Source organism: Nelumbo nucifera, chromosome 3, assembly GCF_055504915.1.
Source record: "Nelumbo nucifera cultivar China Antique chromosome 3, China Antique-T2T, whole genome shotgun sequence".
Classification (NCBI taxonomy): Eukaryota; Viridiplantae; Streptophyta; class Magnoliopsida; order Proteales; family Nelumbonaceae; genus Nelumbo; species Nelumbo nucifera.
The window spans coordinates 29,040,795-29,063,469 of NC_142651.1; the positions used below are offsets into that span (position 1 = coordinate 29,040,795).

Sequence of the window (22,675 nt, forward strand, 5' to 3'; positions counted from 1 at the left end):
GGAACAAGGATGCTGAAGCTGATGTTTCCATATATTTTGATGGGTCATTTTGATCAGCAGGTCATACATCTAAGGGTGTCAGTGGACCGATTTTGGATTGGACCCGTCCAGTCCAATCCAATCTAATAAAAATTTTGGACCAAATTGATCTAATCCAACACATCTTGTTCGTCTGAAGTTGTTGGAGTGAAGTTTGCTGTGTATTGTGTTGACAGATTCTAGGACAGGAAGATTTAGGATGGTTGGCAATATGGAGGTATCGAGTTCTCACTGATGGTGCACATTCAAGGTTTTAGGTTTGAATTCTGTAATAGATAGTTTATTGTCATGGCCCATTGTTTGGCATTGATGGCTAGAGAGATGTTTATTTCTATTAAGGATATAGTGAGGAGTTCGGATCTGCTATTCACAGGACGTGCCTCAAATCGACCTCACAGCACGTTCCAGCCGTGCATTGAGAACGTCTCTCCATGAATAAAAATTTATAATTATTGAGATGTTCCAGATACATGGCTGAAACGTATTGTATTAAGGTTGGTATGAGACGCACTCTATGAGGATCAGATCCAAACTCTATAGTGAGTATGGTTTTTAAAACCGAACCGGTCCGGGGTCCAGTTACCAAGTCAAACAGTCCAATTATTCAACTAAACGGTTGGCCTGTTCTGACAAAAAAATAAAAAACTGCTCGGGTCAGCGGTTTGCTGATCAAAATCAACGGTTTTTGAAGAAATTCCAGTTTTGGAAAAAATCGAAACCGATCACCTAATTGATTCCCAAATTTTTCCAGTTCAACCATTCAGTTCAATCCGGTTTTAAAAACATACTAGTGAGGATTTCAGCGGAGAAAGAGAGAGAATCAGAGGTAGACAAAAGAAGATGATACAACTCTGCTTATTTAATTTTTTTATAAATTAGATGAAAAGGGAAAATAAATAGAGCAAGGTGGACATCCAATAAATGAGTTTCATCCCTTGGTCATAGTAAGCATTTAGGGTCTGTTTGGTTTGAAGTCGGAATTAGAAATGAAATCAAAATCCCATGGAATAGGAATGGTCTATTCCCATGGTCTATTTGGTTCAGGTCAGAATCAGCATTGGAATAAGTTGGAATGAGATTTCATTCCTAAAGGAGGGGGAAATGATTATCCCTCAAATGGAGAAATGTCATTCCAATAAACAGGCCCTTAGATTGTGTGGCGTGTTAAGAATGGAGGATAAAAAAGAAGTTAGTTTTGTATTCTGTACCTATACCCTTCAAGTATAGGTAATTTGAATGGACCTCACATAGGTAATTTGAATGGAAGCTAAATTGAATTGTGACTTGCTCCTCACATAACGCACCTCGTATCAATCTCACAGTATCATACCACCGTGTGTTGGGAACATCTACCATGAATAACAATACAAGGCACAGAATATGTTTCTGATGTGTGGTTGGAATGCATGGTGAGAAGCGCTCAGTGAAGAGCAAATCTGACTAGAACGCGTTCTGAGGTGGAGTGGATGGTAAAAGGCCTAGGAAATGCCAATGGGTCAGGTTCGGCATGGGTTTGCCCCAACCCTAACCGACCCTCCAACACCCCAACCCAAACCCGATCTATTCCCGCTGAAAAATACATTATTTTTTAACCCGACCCAACCTTATAAGGTTTAATCCAATTCTGACCATACTCAACCTGTAGCGTCTCAAATGTTTTTTTTTAAGATCTAAAATACGTTAATTTAAGAGAATGTTTTATAAATTCTAAGGCATTCCTTTTTTTTTCATTTAAAAAAAAAGAAAATCAAAACCAATATATAAATAAATCATAAACTTTTAGTCAAAAAATTATAAGAATGTAGATTATCATGACCTGACGGATAGGCTAGTTAAAACTCAAACCTGAATCCGGTAAAAAAAATCAAAACCTTAACCCGATCCTCAATCTGGATTTCCATTTAACCCATTAACATCCCTGCCATAACTCTTTCGCTGACGTGACATGATCGATGACAGGGTGGGGGAATTGGTCAGAACTCAGAAATGGGGACGGGGCGGGGACCGGAGAGTATTATATTTAAGTGGGGTAAAATACAGAAACCTTCCCTAAGTTTATGACAATCATAAAAACTTTCCTTATAGTTTAACTTTAGCAAAAACTTCCTTTCTATTTTCAAAAACCTTCATTCCATCAACGAGCAAGACGAAAAATGTTAAACTGATGATATTTTTTTCAAAATACCTATACCCCTCTGGCTACGACGCATGGCACAACCATGAGTTTTCTCTCTACGGCGGCAATCCCTTCGTTTCTAATTCCAGTTGGCTCAATCATTTCTCCAATGAGATCCCGGCATCACTTGGGAGATTGCCGGTGACGGTGAGCTTCGGTCTGAGGCATAATAACCTCAGCGAAAAAATCCCTCAAATTGGAACGCAGGCAGCTGGGATGAGCCTCCTAAATAAACAAATCGATCAAAGAAACAATGGACCTAGAAACTAAAAACGTAAGAATCAAGCTAACTAGATTTGGGCGGCCTAGCAATTGGACTGTCCGAAGAGCGAAACCCCACCGTCACGGCATCGTATACGCATTGGAAAAATGGTACCTCTGCCTTTTGCATCCGCACACACCTCACAGATGACCGATACTGAACTATTCATCGGGATATGCTCTATAACGCTTTCGTGTTCTGTATACGAACGTGGGTTCATGTAGCTTCCATATCTGGTTCTCATAATCCATGCGCCCTAACCCCAACATCCCTTGTCCTGTGGATAAACACTCCGACATTGCAGTTTGACTATAGAATGGCAATAACATGCTAGAATCCCGTCGAATCTAGTGGAAGTATTTGCTCATGCAGAAATCGTTTGGTCGAGCCTGTATGTAATTATCCCCTCTCCCTCCTTGACCGCTTCATCATTGTGATGAAGAAGAAGCAATCTTTGTCTTCAAGATTTGTAGAAATATCTACCTTGTCGGTAATCGGAATTCTGTGGCAATTTCTCGGTGATCATCTTGATGGTTTCCGACGGATGAGAGAAATGGCGATCTGTTGAGGAGGGATTCCGATTTTTTGACTTAGAAAGGATCGGAAATTCTTGAACCCCAGAGACAAATGCACGTTGACGTTGTCGAGGTCGATTTCATGCTTCCCATCAAAGAAGATCACCGGGAAAGAAGCAATTGTGAAATTCTCCATCATATTTACTGGATTCCCGGTGAAATTTCATCAATCTGCCGACGGAACTCCAGGGGCGAGGAGGAGTTTGGACAAATAGGAAGATACGAGAGTAGTTTTTAAATTGGAGAAAGGCACGAGGTTTCCTCTTTCAAAACTGAAAACTGCATGAAGAAAGTGATGCTGGGGAGAGGCTCGTCCTAGCTGTCTACCTTCCAATCAGAGGGATTTCTCCAGTGAGGTTGTTATGCCTCAAATCGAAGCTCACCCGTCACTAGCAATCTCCCAAGTGATGCCGGGATCTCACCGGAAAAATGGTTGAGCCGACTAGAACTAGAAACGAAGAGATCGCCGCCGCATTGAGAGAACTCATGGTGGTGCCATGCATTGCAGCTGGAGGAGTAAAATAGGTATTTTGAAAAAAATTATCATCGGTTTAATATTTTTCGTCTTGGTCGTTGACGGAAGGAAGGTTTTTGTCAATTTTTTTGAAAATAGAAAGAAGGTTTATGCTAAAATTAAACTATAAGGGAAGGTTTTATGATTGTCAGAAATTTTTATATTTTACCCATTTAAATATTTAATTGGCATTCCTACTTTATATAATTTTATATTTAGCCGGTTATCATATTGTGGTTGACGCTTGAGTAGTTGTAGCGAGATCAGAGCGTGCAATGGGAACATTTTCCGTACGTTGTCATTGAGAGATGCTCCCAATGCACGGCTGGAATGGATGGGCGGTTTGGTTGTTGCATAAGAACGGACGTGGTTCAGTCAATGCCCGAGCAAAACAACAACAACGAAAAAACAAGTTCAGTGTCAATGATACTTCAGGGAAAAAGATAAGATGCTGCATATAAAGTGAACAGTTAATCAGTTACCCGGCGGCGGGCGACCTTTCATCTATGCTTCCTTTATATTTCATTGCTACCATTGAAGTCGAACAGATTTATTATTCTGGTTGCTTTTCGGCTTTTCCTTTTTACAAGAGAAAAATTATGATCCGAACGACAAGAACGGACGTGGTGGTATCCCCAATTGTGCAGTCAATGCTTGACAAGTTGAGCTCCCCTGAGCTCCGGGATTTCGGATCGTCATGGGAAGTCGGATTTGAGCTGGCAGAGCTCCGCAAAACACTTCAAACGATCCAAGCAATGCTGGGTTTCATGGAGGAGCTACAAGTAAGAGATGAGCTAGTGAAGGTTTTGTTGAGAGATCTTAGGGGTGTGGCCTACTATGTTGATGACGCCCTGGACGAGTTCATCTATGAAGTTCTCAAAGAGAGGGATGAGAGGAGTCAGGGAAGGAAAAAGAAGCCGGTGCGCTCGCTTTTCTTATCTTTTCTAAATACCCATAACGCATGTTCACCTGATGTTGCAAGTTTCATAACTAAAATTGATGAGAAATTAGCTGATATTGAAAAGAAGCTCCAACCCCATTACTTGGGAGGATCTTCTACAGTGAAGCACTCTGGAATGCTAAATAGTCAAAATAGACAAGGAGCTATTCACTTTAGAGACATCAGGCAGATGAGTAGCTCATTAGTTGGTGAGTCGTACATTTTTGGTAGGAAAGAAGAGGCTTATTATGTGAAGAACGTATTGTTGTCTAATCAATATGATGGAAGGGAGGTTCCTGTGGTTTCAATTGTTGGAATGGGGGGTTTGGGCAAGACAAAACTTGCCCAGCTTATATACAATGACCCAGAAATTAAAGAACATTTCAATATGAGATGGTGGATCTGTGTGTCTGTGGATTTTACTGTTGACAGGTTAACTAGAGCAATATTAGAGTTGGAAACAAGGAAAACTGGTGATCTCAAGGAACTAGAGTCGTTACAACTTGAACTTCAGGATAGGGTGAGGGAACAGAGGTTTCTACTTGTGCTAGATGATGTCTGGAGTGAAAACCGTGACATCTGGGATGCCCTACGGCTTCCTTTTTGTGCTGCAGATAAAGGAAGTAGAATTATAGTAACTAGTCGGAGTCAAAGAGTTTCATCCATCATGGGTTCCGTGAAAACTCTTTCTTTGGGAGGTTTATCAAATGAAGATTGCTGGACATTGTTTAAAAACAAGGCATTTATTGATGAGAATTCTGATGCACATCCATTCTTGGAAGCAATTGGTAAGAAAATTGTACATAAGTGCAATGGTGTGCCTTTGCTAATAAGTACACTTGGAGAGCTTTTATATGGGGAACTAGATGAGAAAAAGTGGGAATACATCCTCAAAGGCCAGGTGCTAGATCTAGAGGAAAACAAAATTTTTTCGACTTTAAGTTCGAGTTACCATCATCTGCCAGCACATTTGAAGATCTGTTTCCAATATTGCTCTTTGTTTCCCAAGGATTATGAATTTGAAAAAGAAATCCTAGTCTTACTTTGGATGGCAGAAGGTTTTCTTCCATCTAATGAAATTGAGAAAATGGAAGATATTGGTATCCAGTACTTTGATGATTTGTTGCACAGGTCTTTCTTTCAGAAAATATATACATTGATTGATCAAACATCTGAGGAAAGATTCGTGATGCATGAACTCATGCATGATGTATCACAGTCAGTTTCTAGGGAGATTTGTTTTAGTCCTGCTTTTGTCAAACCATGTGATAAATTGAACTCTGAGAATGCACGTCACATGTCATTGATTAATGATGATCTTGATTCAGTTAATAAAGAATTGTATGATTGTAAGGGGACATCCACATTTCTATTACCAGACTATGATTTTAACATCTTTTTCTTTGGAGAGGTCACTCATGAGTTCTTTGAAGGGTTCAGATGCTTGCGTGTGTTGGATCTAAAAGGATACGAACCCATGCGGCTGCCAGATTCCATTGGAAATCTGAAGCATTTACGATACCTTAACCTTAGTTATTCTGGTATTAGAGAGTTACCTGAATCCACATGTAACCTTTTCAATTTGCAGACATTGGTATTGAAGAATTGTCTCTTCTTTTCTAGGTTGCCTACAAATATTGAAAGCCTAATCCACCTCCGGCACATAATGATGGAAGGTACTGCTATTCGCTCCACACCAGTGGGAATTGGGAGATTACGTTTTCTCCAAACATTTCCTCCTATTTTTTTGAGTCAAGATGATGGTTTTAGGATAAGAGACTTGAAAGAGTTTCAGTACCTCAAGGGTGAACTTCATATTTACAACCTAGAGAATGTAGCTAGTGGTATGGAGGCCATGGAAGCTGATTTGAAGCACAAACAAAACATTGATCACTTATTATTAAAATGGAGTGACAGAACTCAAAATCTTCGAGATGAGGATGACATTAGAGCTGTCCTTGAAGGCCTACAACCACACACAACTATTAAGAGTCTCAAGATCATCGGCTACAAAAGTTTGGTATTTCCAAACTGGATGATGATGGAATTATCAGTTTATAATAAATTGGTCTCATTGACACTCTCCAATTGTAAAAAATGCAAGTTTCTCCCACCTCTTGGGCAACTACCAGCACTAGAGTCTCTGGAGATTGATGGACTGGTGGAAGTTAAATGTGTCAGTCATGAGTTTTATGGGGATAAAAACATGGATGGTAGTAAAAAGGGGTTTCAAAAGTTGAAGTTCTTAACATTCAAGGAGATGGATGGATTGGAGGAATGGTATGGATCTGAGGAAGGTGAATTCCCTTGCCTCAAAGAGCTTGTAATTAAATGTTGCCGCAAACTGAGTAAACTGCCCCCACTCTTGCCCACTGTGAAAGAATTAGAGATATACTCATGTGATGCTTTGACCTCTCTTCCAAGACTTCAATCAGTTTTCAAGCTAAGATTAGGAAATTGTGATGAGACGATATTAAGTTGGATGCATCACTGCACATCCTTATCCTCCTTGGATATTTCTAATTTTCGAAATCCAACATCCCTGCCCCCAGCAATGCTACGACCCTTGGCAGCATCACTTCAAAATTTGCAGATCAATGATTTTCCAAGGCTTAGGTTGCTGACAGAGGATGTAGGATTACAAGACCTTGCTTCTCTCCAGTATTTAGAAATCAGTGGATGCGATAATCTTATGTCCTTGCCCAAAGGTTTTCACAAACTAAGCTCTCTTGAATACTTGACCATTGGTGATTGTGATCAATTTACATCATTTTCAGAAGAAGAAAATGATGATGGAAGAGGAGGAGGGATGACCTATCCCCCCATGCTTAAACGTTTGCAGATATATAGCTGTAACAATCTCAAGTACTTGCCCAGAGGACTTCACAACTTGACCTCTTTGATGGAATTAACTATTGATAGATGTGATAGAATAATGTTGTTTCTGGATCAAGAGGGGAGCCTTCCCCCGATGCTTAAACGTCTTTCTCTTGGGGGATTTGATCAATTGAAGACCCTACCTAGGGGTTTACATAACCTAAACTCTCTCCAAGAACTACAAATCAGCGATTGTAACAGTATTACATCCTTGCTGGATGAGGGGCTACCTAGCAGTCTTTGCTCTTTAACCATCTGGAGGTGTCCTGAAAAACTTAAAAGCCGTTTGAACAGGGAAGGAGAAGACTGGCCAAAAATAGCACATATCCAGAATGTATCATTCTATGGGTAGTTGTAGTTCTAAATTGGCACCATGATCAAGAGCCAAACAAGGATGCTGTGAGTGCAAGTGACTGGTACAATTCTGACATCCTCTGTAATTCAACCACCTTTTTTTTAAATCCTTGTGATAATCATAAGATCCTAGGATTTATGCCTAGCCAGTTTTGAACTTATATCCTTTTTTATTTATTGGTATCTAGTAAAGCAGAACATAAGAACTGCCAGCACACCCTCTGTGCTGGCAAGGAAAACCAGTCTGAAGAACCTAAAGTTCTGTTGTTAAACTTGGAAAAATCACCTCTTTAACACCTTATCTCTACAGAGACTGTGCGTCTGTAATGCATTTATGCAAGTTTTTCTGTTCCAGTCAAGGGGTTTAATTGATGGGGTCAAATCTGCATTCAATTCAATTACTAAGGCTCGGTTTGGGAAGAGTACAAATACAAATATGTACAGTACAAATACATAAAAATAATACAAAATACAAGGTTCTGCACTCTACATACTTGTATGTTTACTCCTTCCAAACCGAGCTTAAATGGATGCAGGTTTTAACATCCAAATCCGAATAATCAGATTGGATGCTGGGTCGGGTGTCGGATTTTCAAGTCCAGACTATAACCCCTATTATAGGTGCTAAGCCTAGCCCATCCTGGCCCATGATCATCACCCCTACTAGGAGTTCACATCTGTGCCCCACAACGTCCCATAGCACATCCCCGCCGTGTATTGGGAACATCTCCCGATGATAGTACCAGAAATGATGATGTCATCATTGGGAGATGTTCCCAATACATGGCGGGGATGTGCTGTGGGACGTTTTGGGGCGCCCCCTTGTGGGGCACAGATGTGAACTCCCCTACTATCCAGAGAGGTGGAGAGAGAAACTTTGTACCTGGTGCAGCTATGCCAAAATAGTGCAAATGTCGCAGCACTTCATGTTTTTGCTATGTAATTTATGCATTCTTCTTACTTTCTTGTAAAGTTCAAGCAAGATTCAAAGTATCGATATGTATCAATGCATATTGTACAGTATTGGTTTTTGAACCCAACAATACGCTAAATACTATGGGTTAGGACATCTGGCCACTTTTGAAGAATAATACCCTTCCTAGAGGTGTCCTGGCCCAAACCTTGAAACTTAAATATTTTTTTAAACCAAATGTATCACCCCTTTGAATTTCCCAATACACAATCTTTGTATATTTCATGTATCAATATTTTGAACCTTGAATTCAAAGTGTAGTTCCCATCTTTTGGAAACTAGATGTTTGTACTTGTCAGTTTTGATATTAAGAAAGATATTTTGATCTGGTTGTGGAACAAATGAAAAGGTTCTCTCTTTCAATCAAAGACAGAAACTTGGTTATTTTATTGAATAAAGTATAAAAGGATTGTGTGAATATATGAGAGGGAAACCCCCACACTGGTGATCTTTACATGTATATCTTATGTATTTTTCACAAAATGCTGAGTTGTAGATTGATTTATCTCAGCCTCATTGCAAATCATGAAATCTCACATTCTTAAATCCTGCCAAAATGGATATCTAGTGATAAAATGCAAATTGAGTTCAATATACCAACTTCATCATATTAACCTTTCTGCTCATTGATCACTTTATTATTGTTTTAGGAATGGAATTTGGACTCCATTATTACAGTGGAAGGCCTGGCCTTGACCCTACAATTTGTTGGAAGCCAAAGGAAGCACTGGAGCTTATAGAATGGTGAATCAGAAAGTACCACTACCTTGTGGTGGTTCATGATTACAAACTGACACTTGTGCTTAAACGTTTACCATCACAGGTTTCTTGATGTCAGAAAAACCATACTTCCTGAGGATCACATTCAGGCATGATGTTTCTACTTGATATGTTGCTTTTGTTCTTGAGTTCTTCATGTTGGTCTTATCCAAGAATGTGTAGTCAGCATTTGCATCTTTTGTGAATGCAATTTGTGGATCCAATGGACTAGTATATGTTCTCCATGGTATTGTTAAGAAATTTAAAGATTTATAGATAAATTTTGGTTTTATTTATCATTAAATGGTCCATGGAATTAATTAGAACTAACAATCCAAAAGAATCCAAAGGCGAATACTATAAAAGCATTAAATATTTTCAGAGAGGGAGATCAAGAGAGATTAGAAACAGTGGTATAGAAATTGTACCAACTTTTCACTGTCATCATGTAATGGGGTGTTTGACAACATGGTTTTGTTTTTGAAAACAAATAAAAAAAACTGCTGCATTATAAGTTTGCTGATTGAGGCAGTTGTTTTTGTTTTCAAAAACAAAGCCAACCATGTTGTTGAACACCCCCCAAGCCTTGTCCCAGTGATATGGGTTAGCTACATGGATCCTATTCTGACATCCTGTTTTGTTCAGTGCCATATCCATTCTTAAAAGAGCCTTTAAATCATTATCACTGCTTCAGCCCATGTCCTTTCCGGTCTTCCCCTAGCTCTTGTAGTCCCTTCACCAGGTCCTATCCTCTCTACTTTTCCTATTCATCCATCTCAACATTCACATCATGGCCACACTCATTTTTTGAATTGGGATCTGCTCCTCACAGAACGCACCTCACAGTGACATCCCACCCTGTATTGGGAACATCTCCCCATGAATAATAAATACAAGTACGGGAGATGCTCCCAATATGTGGCCAGGACAGGTTATGAGGTCAGTGTGAGGCGTGCTCTGTGAGAAGCAGATCCGCACTCCATTTTTTCAACATTTTGCTTCCACTGTGCTGACTTTTGAGGTTTATATAAAAAAACATTGTGGGAACAGAAACGCTGACAGAACTTTGGTGTCTAATTACAACTTATATTATGATTATTTCTTGTCAATTCTTGTTTGATTAGGGTTAGCAATTTGCATTATTTTTTGTTATAAAAAAACTCATTTTCTGAATGCATTGACCAATTTTTTCCTATCTTTTGTCTAGTGAGATATAAACATGTATGGTCTGTGCTCATTGGTTACCACTTGTCTAGACCTATGAAAGGATCTTGATTTCAAATGAGCAATCTACCTCTATTCTATTGATTTTCTTTGTATAAATCTTTCTGGTTACCACTTGTCTAGACCAATGAAAGGATCTTGATTTCAAATGAGCAATTTACCTCTATTCTATTGATTTTCTTTGTATAAATCTTTCTGATTAGGAACACGAGTTATTACTGACCCAAATCCAGTGTGGACATTACCTAAAATTCAGGTTCTGATGAGAGTCCATATGATGGCATGCAAGAAACAAGAAGTTTGATCATGTACTTTCACATGTGCAGAGAAGTGATGCTTCAGGTTCTATTATTGTCAATTGACTCAATTTGTAAGTTTTTAATTTTCCCTGGCCCTTTTTTTGCAGGCTCTTTTATTTAAGTGATTTTGCATAAAAACCCAGTAGGTACTAGATACTCCTGCAAGACAATGGAACGATCTTGATTTCAGAAAATGGTGCACCTCTATTCTGTTTTATCTCATTGTCTCCAACTGATATGGTGCAGAGCCAAACATGTAATGATGTATGCTTGGTTATATCTAATTTCTAGTTTATGCTATTAATTTGCTTTGTGATATCACTTTTTTTATTGTATGTATTTTATGGATTATGGTTCCATGCAGTTGCAATCATTTGGTGCTCTTGGGCTTTTAGAAATCTCTAAGCAAGAATTGCAAGAACCTACAGGTTTTCCTACTTTCCCTTCTCCTTTCCTTTCCTTTTGTTTCAAACCAAACACAGCCTAAGGTCATTGTGACTTCGAGATACCTATTTTTCGCCATCATTTTTTCTCCCCACCTTGATTGTCTTACTAAAATGTAATTTGTTTTATTCATATAGGTTGGATGAGTTAATACTTGTCAAGTAATACAAGAAGAACACAGAAGCCTAATTGAGGCTAACCGTGCAATTTGCCGATGTCTTTCTGCCATCAAAGGCCATTCCCAGTCAGATTGTGAGAGGGAAAATGGTTACTTGAGATTTTTCTTTTCTATATTTTCAACCCTCTAGCGGAATGAAAATTTTTCATCAACTATAGATTCTCTACTCGGGTTGAGGAACTTGAACCTTATTCTATTTATTTGAATTACATAGCCTTATTTATACTTGATTTGGTGAAGTATAATAAAAGGGAATGGAGTGTAACCTAAATTCGTCTGGACTCAGTTTGGGAAAAGTAAAAACTATATTAACAAAGATACAGAGGGTCTATACAAGCAGGAGGGCTGTCCCAAACAACTATATCACTTTCTAAACTTTTCATTAAAGAAGCGCCTAAAGACTCTAAACCTTGTATTCGTACTGTATATATTTGTATTTGCATTCTTTCCAAACAGTCCTAATGCATTGTAGCCAAGGTTTGGTATTTTGGTATGGCAAAGTGTGTTGACAAATGACAATGTTGGGACTTGGAAATAGATGTGTATTGAGATATGCTTTGGATATGCATGGATATAGTGGGAAGATATCTAGGTACACATTAAAATATTAATAAAACACCCATAAATCTCATAGATGCATTAATAACACTAAATTTGAAGTTGAAAACTATGATTACAAGAAAAATGTACTTTAATAGTTTGTATGGCATCAACATACCAAGACATGGGATATAATACAATAACCTCAGTGGATACTTACCTCTGTTATGGTGAAGGCATAAATGTTAAATTTTATTACAAAATGTTAAGTTTATCTTTACCCTTTATTTGCACATGTGCATATCCCGTTCCCTGGCCACTCATAATATAGAAACCAAAGGTCCAATATGTACGCTGTATATCAATTTACAAATTATTACATATGCTGTTATTTTTTTTTTAATTAAATAATAATTAATAATCATATAAATATACAATTAATCTAAAAAATAGTAGATACATGAAAATGTAGAAGATCCTTAAATCGAATATCCAAGACAATCATGTAAAATTATTATATGTTAATTATTAAATCAATTATCCTATGTAATTCTTAATAACCCAGCTAATTGCTCATGTTAAGCTAAACGGTAAAGAATTTTGTTTGGGCAAATGAAGCTGAAGTGCATTTGTTCTATAAACACACCATCAATTGTTTCCACTTTTCTCTACAACGTCTTATCAATACCACATAAAATTGTATGGCGAAGTTGATCTCAATCCAACTCAACTTTGACTTCAATTATTGGACTAAAATTTCAATTACTATCCTGTCAAATTTTGTTTGAACAGCAGGTTAAACTCCATATCAATGGCATTGATATGATTATAACCCTCACATGCACCATCATCATGAACAAGACAAATTTCGGGCTTCTACTCGATCTTCAATTCTTGGGTAAGGCCAAGAGCCGGGTTTTATCTAGGCTAGTGTTCTGATGATGGTTGAAATCGTCAAGGATGTCATATGGCTATCTTTGCGGCCGCCTCTCTCTTAGGCCACGTCGATGCCATGTGTTACGGAAGAGTACAACTAAAAAGGAGTGCCTCATACAAATAAGGAAGTGAACTTTGTTGGGGAAGAGAAAACCTCTCGAAGACCTCAGCGGACACTCTCATCTCGACAACCCTGGAGGCCCTATCCATTTAGGACACAGATGCCCAACTATAAATAGGTACTCACTGCTTGAGGTAAGGGACTTTTGGGAACTGCATTGTTTGGGAATTGCACTTTTGGGAACGCCCAACTATAAATAGGACACGGACGCCCAATTATCTCAACTTGCTCATCCCGACCACATCCTTCTCTACCCTACCGACTTGAGCATCGGAATACCTACCCAAGGAACAACTCCTCAGGCCCCTGCCCTTTCTCCTAGTTGCAGATCCCGGTGTGCGGCTTCATCCTTTCACCTCAGCCTCATCCAGTTGGAATGACTACCTGATCGTGTCCTTGGTTCAGAATATCTCAGATCGGACAACATCAGATTGGCATTGTCTGTGGGAAATGTCATTTCCCAAACCCTTCATCGTGCACTAAAAACAACCATGCCTAAGAACACATTCAACCGCTCTAGAACATGTTCCCCATCTCGAGGATCCCGCTCACTCCGCAACTTCCCACCTCGAGAGACCCAACATCAGGCAACGGTCGACCTCGCACAGTTCCAAGCCATGCAGTAGAAGGTTGACCATATCCTAGCCATGATGGAGACGTTGGGGAAACTGGAACATGCCCCTTAAGCTACTCGCCCTGCCATGCAGGTGCTTACTATAGTCAATCCTCACACCGAGGACCCCTAAAGGCGCCACACAAACAGACATAGGGCCCAATCTAACCACGAACAACTGCAGTTCAAGAAGTACGATGGAGCCTTGGACCCCATCAATCACATTGAGGGGTTCAAGGCGAAAATGATGTTGCATGACTCCTTCGAGGGTCTCATGTACAAAGCCTTCATCGCCACCCTCCACAAAGTTGCCAGAACCTAGTACGCCTCCCTTCTGTCGTGATTCATATCCTCCTAGGAGCAGTTGGAGACACAGTTCATACAACAGCTCACCACCAGGCAAAGGCATTGGAAGATGTCGGCCAACCTCATGCAAGTACGAGGCCCTTCAGGTCTGAACTCTAGACTAGTTGGTAGTTGTGACAGTCATCATGAGTGGGCTGCTCCTCACTGTTAAACTTCTTGCTACAAAAGAACCCTCTACCCAACCTGACTGCGCTCATGAAGCATGTGTAGAAGTACATGAACGCTGAGGAAGCCTAAGCACTACAAAGGAGTGAAGAGAACCAACATGATCGGAAGTAGAAGGACCATGATGAGCGCATATTGGATAGAGACAGCAAGAGACAAGACCACCGACTTAACCGCAAACCAAGGATCCCGCCATCAATGTATTCAAACTTTACTCCTTTGAACGTGCCACTGGCCAAAATGTTGATGCAAATCCATGACCGCAGCTTCGTCAGGTGGCCCGAAAAAATGAAGTCCCAGAACAACAAAAGGAATCGAGACAAGTACTGTGATGTCCATCAAGACCACAACCACGAAACTGAGAGCTGTCATGACCTACACCACCACTTGAAGGACCTCGTCTGGTGTGGGTACCTTGGCAGGTTGATGGACATCAAGGAGCACAAGCCAAGGGGAGAAGAGCGCCGCACTAATGCACCACAAACCCGAGCTCCCCCAGTCAGAGTCATTGCTGCCATCTCAGGCAGAATGGCCTCTAGAGGAGAGAGCAACTCGGCCTACAAGGTCTATGCCAGACTACATCAGGTCGAAGATAAGGAACCAACGAGACAAAGGCAAGATGCTCCCATCACATTCACTGACGACGATCTCAGGGGGGTTTAGACACCGCATGACGATGCCCTTGTGATAACTGCCAAGATCACTAACTTTGAGATCTGACGCATATTGATGGACACAGGAAGCTCAACTGGCATCCTCTTTGAAGAAGCCTTTGAATTGCTCGACATTGGGAAGGACCGTCTGACGCCAGTTAACACCCCCTGGTGGGATTCTCCGGAGACTCACTGATACCCCAGGGGAAAATCACTTTACCACTGCTAATAGGCAACGACCTCATCACCACCATAGTGATGGTAGACTTCATCGTCGTTCGCGTCTTGTTCCCCTACAATGCCATCCTCAGCCAACCTACGTTGAACGTTCTACGAGCCTCAATCTCCACGTACCATCTGATCGTGAAGTTCCCAACCCCATACAAAGTGGGTGTAACCCATGGAAACCAGAGAACTGCGACGCAATATTACTTGACAACTTGCAAAGTGAGACCATACGCCATTGAAACGCTCACCACAAAAAGCATGGACCTTGTCTAGGTGCACCTGTCCAGCAATAACCCCGAGAAGATGGTCCAAGTAGGATATCTCCTAGAAGGTTGCCTCTGAGATGACATTGTGCAACTCCTTAGAGACAACGTCGATGTGTTTGCCTAATCAGTAGTAGACATGCTGGGGATTGACCCCAAGGTCATCACCCACTTGAATACCGACCCGCACTATTGACTCGTGAGGTAGAAGAAGAGGAGCTTTGCCTCAGAATAGTGGCAAGTGGTCAGCGAAGAAGTGCAAAAACTGCTCAATGTTGGATTCATCCGAGAAGTGACATACTTGGATTGGTTGGCGAATGTGGTGATGGTCAAAAAGGCCAATGAAAAGTGGATGATCTGCATAGACTTCACTGACCTGAGCAGAGCCTTTCGAAGGACAGTTTCCCCTTGTTAAGGAACTTGAGCCAAAAGGAGCTAGGGGTGCAACTTGGGTGGGCCCAACTTGAGCCCGATTTGGCTCAATAAAAGTTTTTTCATAGGTTGGGTTTGGGTTTTTTGAAATTTAAATAGGGTTTTGGCCAAAAATCTCAAGCCTAACCTAAACCTAGTTTGGATCTGGATTGAGGTATCAAGTAGCCCAACCCAACCAATCTCGATTTGAGCCTACCCAACATTTTATGATATACATATTATCAATATATTCCACCTAAAAATTGGGCTACAAAGCTAAACACACCCATTCCCAAGCCCAACTCAAGATGTTGGGTTAATCTCATGTTGGACCTAGGTTGGTAAGAGAAAAATTACCGGTACTTTTCAATAATTACTGGTAACTTACTAATAAATAACAAAAATGGAATAACAATAATTATGGATAATTTACTAACCAAGGCCCAAATTTACCAAACCAAGCTTAAATTTGAATTTTCCAACTTAGGCCCAACTCGAGCTTAACCCAACATCTTGGGTTGGGCTTGGGATTAGGCATGTTGAGTTGTGTAGCCTAATTTCCAAGCAAAATATGTTGATAATATGTAGATATGTATATCATAAAATGTTAGGCAAGCTCAAATTGGGTCAGGTCAAGCTTAGGCTACCCATGCCCAACATGAGTTTAAATTAGATATGAATTTTCTGGCGTAGTCCATCTCCAAGTTTGAAAACTTAAGTCCAACTTGTGCAAAAGCTTTGGTTAATCTAGGTTAGACTTAAGTCGGGCCCACCCAAGATACACCGTTACCTCCCTTTGCCTCAAATTCTTTTGACAAAGCCCATGCAAATGACAAGTCCCTGCTAGTTTACTAATAATTTTGTGTTGATTTCTACTATTTCAAGGACACGGTAATTTTGATATTTTGTGGAATTTACTGATAATATAATTTTGTGCTATATTTTTTACAATTTTTTGGATATTTCTATTACTCATGATAACTTTTGCTAATTGCCAGTAATTTATCATCATTTATGGTAATTTATGAAGATTTTTGGAAATCTAACGCATTTTTTGAAGATTACTAGTATTTTGTTGCTAAATTATACACATTTAAGGTAATTTTGTTTATTTATTTATCTAAAATTGTTGTAAATTATTTTCTAATTTGTAATAATTTATCTATTTATGTCACTAATAGATAAATTTAACTAACAACAAATTTTTTTAAATAACAATAATTTAAAATAAATATACAACAGTTTTCAAAACATAAATTTAAGTGAAGCAAAAGTCAAACACTAAAAGACGAATTCATCAACTAACATAATTAACACCAATAATTTTAATTTATAGTTATTAATTTATTACAACTATTACTAATTTTAATATACTTCTTATAATTTCTCTGGTATATTAATTTATTAGCAGTAATAATCATGAAAACAATTATTAATTTTTAAATTTGATAATTGTTAATTTATAAAACTTATTACCATTATTAATATTACTATCAATAACATAAATATTTCTGGTAATATTAATAATAGAAATGATTAGTAAAAATAATATTATTAATTATTAAAAACATTAATAATTTTTGGCATTTTCTAATTAATCATGAAAGTAATTAATTATTTTTTGTACATAATTAATAACACTAATTTTAACGGTTATATATTAATAACACTAATTTTGTTATTTTAATAGTAATATTTGGTAACTTTTAGTTAATCATGAATATAAATAATAGATTTCTAATCGAATTTTGGGATTTTTTTAACTAATTTCGAAATTAATTAATTAATTTTGGTATGATTTATTTATTAATAAAATGATAATTATTAATTATTAAAAAATAATAATATTGTTGGTATTTTTAGCTATTCATGAAAATTATATTGGTAATATTTATAACTAAAAAATTAGAAAAAACAGTAAAATAACTAAAAATTACCTAAAAACAGTATATTCCAAAAATTACAGAAAATTGTTTCTTAGTTTTACCTAAAAATTATTTTTAGTAAAAATTAAAATATTATTTAATTTGTATAAAAATAGTTATTGGTATTACCCAAAATAGTAAATTACAAAAAAAATATTTATCATTTTAATTAATTTTTTAGTTAAAAATACAAAAAATTACCCAAAAAATAAAAAAATAAGGGGATGTTTGGAACCGTGGTCGTTTTTCATAAAAAATGGTGCCACGTCGGATCCACATAGGCGTTTCAACATATGCCCTTGTATCTCATTGTTTGGTTCAGCCGATTATTAAAAAATCGGGCATGCCTCAGAAATCGGGACCCCACCGATGCATGAAACGCCAAATGACCAGAAATCACTTGAAAATTACCAAAAAACATTAAATTGCCTTACAATTATCAAAAAATAATAAATTATCCAAAACTACTTAAAAATTACAAAATGGGTCGGAACTGTTAATGGTAAACCAATACCCGATCCATCAAACATGTCGCTTTAGTTAAACGGATCGTGTGGTGGATAATCCGACCCACTTAACACGTCTCTTTGACCCGTTTCGATCTATAGTGTCGTAGCTGAACACAGCAGGTGCATTAGGTGTTTAAACAATCGTTTTATATAGATTTAGTTCTTAATACTCTTTTAAAATGAGAAAACAGAACTACGAATGCCATTATATATTATAAAAAACGTTGAGAAAGCATAGGGGCAGAGTCCTTGTTTGACTTCTGTTACATATAATTCAACCATTTCAATATGCAACTCTTCCGAATTATCTTAAATCCTGAAATTAGAAGAAAAAATAAAAAAAAAAAGAGAACCAGTGGTGCCAATACAAACTTTGTACCCACTGAATCAGTATATTTTCACCACTTTGTTACATTAAATAAGGTTGTCATTGTTCAAACACAGAGTAACATTTGAACAGGGTTGCTGCTGTTCAAATACAACAGTAGTTGCGGGCTCATGCCTTCTTCAAAGAGATCTACTTGGGGGAAAATAAGACATTCAGAAAGAACGATTGTAATATATCATCATTGACAGTATGTTTTTCAGAATCTAAACATAGTCCACCTGGTCTTTTAGAAAAAAGGTAAACAAGCATTGCATGTGGCAATTTCAAATGGTTATGATAAAAATTTTAATGGTCTATCAAACTTCATATAACAAAGTAAAGTAATTGAAAACTTTTTACTTCTACTTTATTTTAATATTTCAAATAAAATCATTGTTGCAAATAATAAAACCAAATGACCTTATTGGTTGAACAAACAACTGGATAAGACATTAGTTTTCTTTTCTTTTTTTGCATTTTAGCTATTTCCATCATTAATAATAATAATTTTCATTTTTATATGTTATTGTCTAATATGACAAATATATAATATACTAAAAATTTATAACATTTTCTATATTTCTATTTTATTATTTAATTTATGACAACACAAGTTGAATTATCTGATTGAGAAGGAAATCTAATTCCAATAAACTTTTACAACATTGTTTTTGCCCCATAATCAAATCAATTGGTCATATCGGTTGGCCTATCACCAGACTTTGGGTCCATTAACTTCATCAACAACACGGTGACCTACCAAATTGAACCATTAATGCTAATTATATTTTTTTCTTAATATCTGTGTTCCATTTCCATCAATAGTAAAAATATTTTTTTTTTTATCACATATATTTTTTAGCATGATGAATATATAGTAGTAGGGATATTTCCAGGGTTGTAAATGGACGATCATGTCTGAATTGGATTTAGCAAAATCTGAATGCAATCCAATTATTGAAAATTTCCATTCGAATCCGATCCGATTGTAGACCTTGAATTCAAATCCTTATAGACTATGATTGGATTTAGATTTAATCCATATTCGCTTTAATTTTTTAAAATACATGATACTAGCGGAGGGTCCCTACTTTTGCAGGGGCTGGACTGGAATTGCAACATTGCTATTTGCTACATTAAAAAAGACAATGGTTTTTTAATAAGATTTGTAATTATAAGTACCCAAGTCTTGAAACTCATATAAAGACTTAAAAAGAAATCATCATCTGCTCGTTTTTTAAATATTGCTTTAGCAAAGCATCTCATATAAAAGAATATAATCATATAGTGATGGTTCTAAGTTCTAGTTCATAGCTGTCATTTGTTTTACATTGAGAACTCTTAGTTGACCCGGACAGTAGGACCGTTTGGCCCGAGAACCGTATAGGCAATCAGTTCCGTTTTACCCCAAAACCGGTCCCTGGTCAAAATCGTTGAATCAGTCAACGACCCGTTGACTCGGGTGGTCAACCCGTTCAATGGTTTTTGGCCATTTTTAATTTTTGTTGTTAGAACGGGCCATCCGTTCAAAGCAGATGGTCGAACCATCAACTTGGAAACCAGTGGCCAGAATGGTTCCGTTTTCGGGACGTTTTTTCTAGATGTCAATAATTAGACAAAATAACTTTATAGTCATAGTTATGGGAAGGGTGGACGACATTGCATGAGATTCCAAAACCTTGAAAGATAAATCCAAAGTGACCTTAAACACATAAAAAAATTTGGTGGACATTGCATGGGCTGTCTTTTCAAACCAAACGGTCAAACCATCAACCCAAAAATCGGTGGTCAGAACAATTCCGTTCTCGGGTCGTATGAGTCACACACTCAAATGACATAACACATATGATACTATTTAATGGACCTCACACACGTATGATATTGCTTAATGGGTCATCCTTTCGAACTGGATGGTCGAACCGTTGACCTAAAACCGATGGTCAAAATGATTCCATAATTTTTGTTGTCAAAATGGGCCATTCATTCAAATTGGATGATTGAGTCGTCAACCCAAAACCGATTGCATATATATTAAATTGTTCATTAAGAATTTTCAATGAAGAATATATATATATATATATATATTAAAGGGTTGACATTTGGCAAAAGGGGAGACCACCCCTATCCCTTTAATAGATATATACTAGCGGAGGGGCCCTGTTTCGTAGGGACTGGAATGGAATTTTAACATTGCTATTTGCTGCATTAAAAAAGACAATTGCTTCTCAATAAGAATTTTGCAATTATAAGTACTCAAATCTTGAAACTCATATAAAGACTAAAAAGAGATCATCATGTGTTTGTTTTTTAAATATTGCTTCAGCAAAGCATCTCATATAAATGAATACAATCATACAGTGATAGTTTTGAGTTCTACTTCATAGTTGTCCTTTGTTTCACACCAAGAACTCCTACTTGACTCGGATAGTAGGACCGTTCAGCTTGGGAACCGTCCAGGCAACCAATTCCGTTTTACCCCAAACCTGGTCCCTGGCCAAAAAACGTTGAATCAATCAACGGCCCACTGATCCGGGCAGTTTAACCGTCGACCCATTCAACGACTTTTGGCCATTTTTTATTTTTTGTTGTCAGAACGGGCCATCAGTTCGAATTGGACGGTCAAACCATCAAACTGGAAACCAGTGGCCATAACGGTTCTATTTTCGAGTCATTTTTCCTAGGTGTTAATAATTAGATGAAATAAATTTGTAGTTGTAGTCATGGGAAGGGTGGACATCACAAGGGATTCCAAAACCTTGAAAAATAAATCCAAAGTGACCTTAAAGACATAAAAAATTGGCGGTAAATCCACCAAATTGGAAAAACCAAGGAAAAAAACCAGAAAATCGAGCCCAAAGTTCCACTTTGAGGTGGAGCGAAACATACATGCAATTAAAGAAAGAGACAAAGCAGATCGTCTTGTAAGAAATAAAAAAAAAAATTGCATAAGAAAACCCAAAGAAAAAACAAAAGCGAAGAAATAAAATGGTGGTAAACCCTAGGCCGTTTTGGAGGATCTTAAAGAAGAAGACCAAATACAAACAAAAAAACAAAAACAAAAACAGAAAATGAAAAAAAAAAGAATATACCACACACGCTCAAATAAATCCTACAGTAGAAGAAACCTTTGAATAGTGAAAATCCAAAAGCATAAAAACTATGGTTTTCAAACCGTTGTTGACTTAGACGGATAGACATTTCGACCCGAGTACTGTCCAAGAAACCGGTTCCGTTTTACCCCAATCCTGGTCCCTGGCCAAAAACCGTTGAATCGGTCAACGACCCATTGACCTGAGTGGTCGAACCGTCAACTCGTTGACCCATTCAATGTTTTTTGGCCATTTTTTTATAATTTTTGTTGTCAAAACGGGCCATCTGTTCGAATCGGACCTAAAAACCAATGGCCAGAACAATTCCATTTTTGGGTTATATGTCACACGCTCGAATTAGACCTGTTCACGGCCCGGGCTTCGAGCCTAACTTTACACTATCTCGGATTCAGGCTTCGGGCTGAAACCATTAGAATTTTGACAAAAGCCAAGCCCGAGACCAGCCCATGAACAGGTCTAGCTCGAATGACATAACACGTATGATACTGCTTAATGGACCTCACACACTCAGTCGAACCGTCGACTCAAAAACCGGTTGCTATAACGGTTCCATAATTTTTTGTTATCAGAATAGGCCATCCCGTTTGAACCGAACGATCAAACCGTTGACCCAAAAACCGGTGGCCATAATGGTTCTGTTTTTTTGGTCGTATGAGTCATACGCTCTAATGCAATAACACGTATGATACTACTTAATGGATCTCACACACTCAATTTTTTGCCTATAATTTTTGTTGTCAGAATGGACTGTCCGTTCGAATCGGATGATCGAACCGTCGACTCAAAAACCGATGGCCAGAACGGTTCCATAATTTTTTTTGCTTGTAATTTTTGTTGTCATAACGGGCCATTCG

General features: G+C 37.9%; 1 protein-coding gene across 6 annotated transcripts; it reads left to right on the top strand.

Annotated features, from left to right (window-relative positions):
* The first annotated feature begins 2,889 nt into the window (after positions 1 to 2,889).
* LOC104607843 (putative disease resistance protein RGA3) lies at positions 2,890 to 12,095 on the top strand. 6 transcript variants are annotated; one of them, XM_088899926.1, is made up of 6 exons: positions 2,890 to 7,799; positions 9,361 to 9,579; positions 10,950 to 11,001; positions 11,100 to 11,256; positions 11,357 to 11,420; positions 11,574 to 12,094. In XM_088899926.1, the coding sequence occupies exon 1, from the start codon at positions 4,073 to 4,075 to the stop codon at positions 7,733 to 7,735; it is 3,663 nt and encodes a 1,220-aa protein (XP_088756052.1). In that variant the 5' UTR covers positions 2,890 to 4,072; the 3' UTR covers positions 7,736 to 7,799; positions 9,361 to 9,579; positions 10,950 to 11,001; positions 11,100 to 11,256; positions 11,357 to 11,420; positions 11,574 to 12,094. The 6 variants fall into 6 exon arrangements, with proteins under 6 accessions (XP_088756052.1, XP_019052219.1, XP_088756053.1 ...); XM_019196674.2 differs by having other exon boundaries at positions 9,361 to 11,001; positions 11,574 to 12,095; XM_088899927.1 differs by lacking the exon at positions 10,950 to 11,001.
* Positions 12,096 to 22,675: the final 10,580 nt, after the last annotated feature.

What these genes read in the sequence shown, in the direction of transcription:
- LOC104607843 (XM_019196674.2), top strand. Translation starts at nt 4,073, where the DNA reads ATGCTTCCTTTATATTTCATTGCTACCATTGAAGTCGAACAGATTTAT.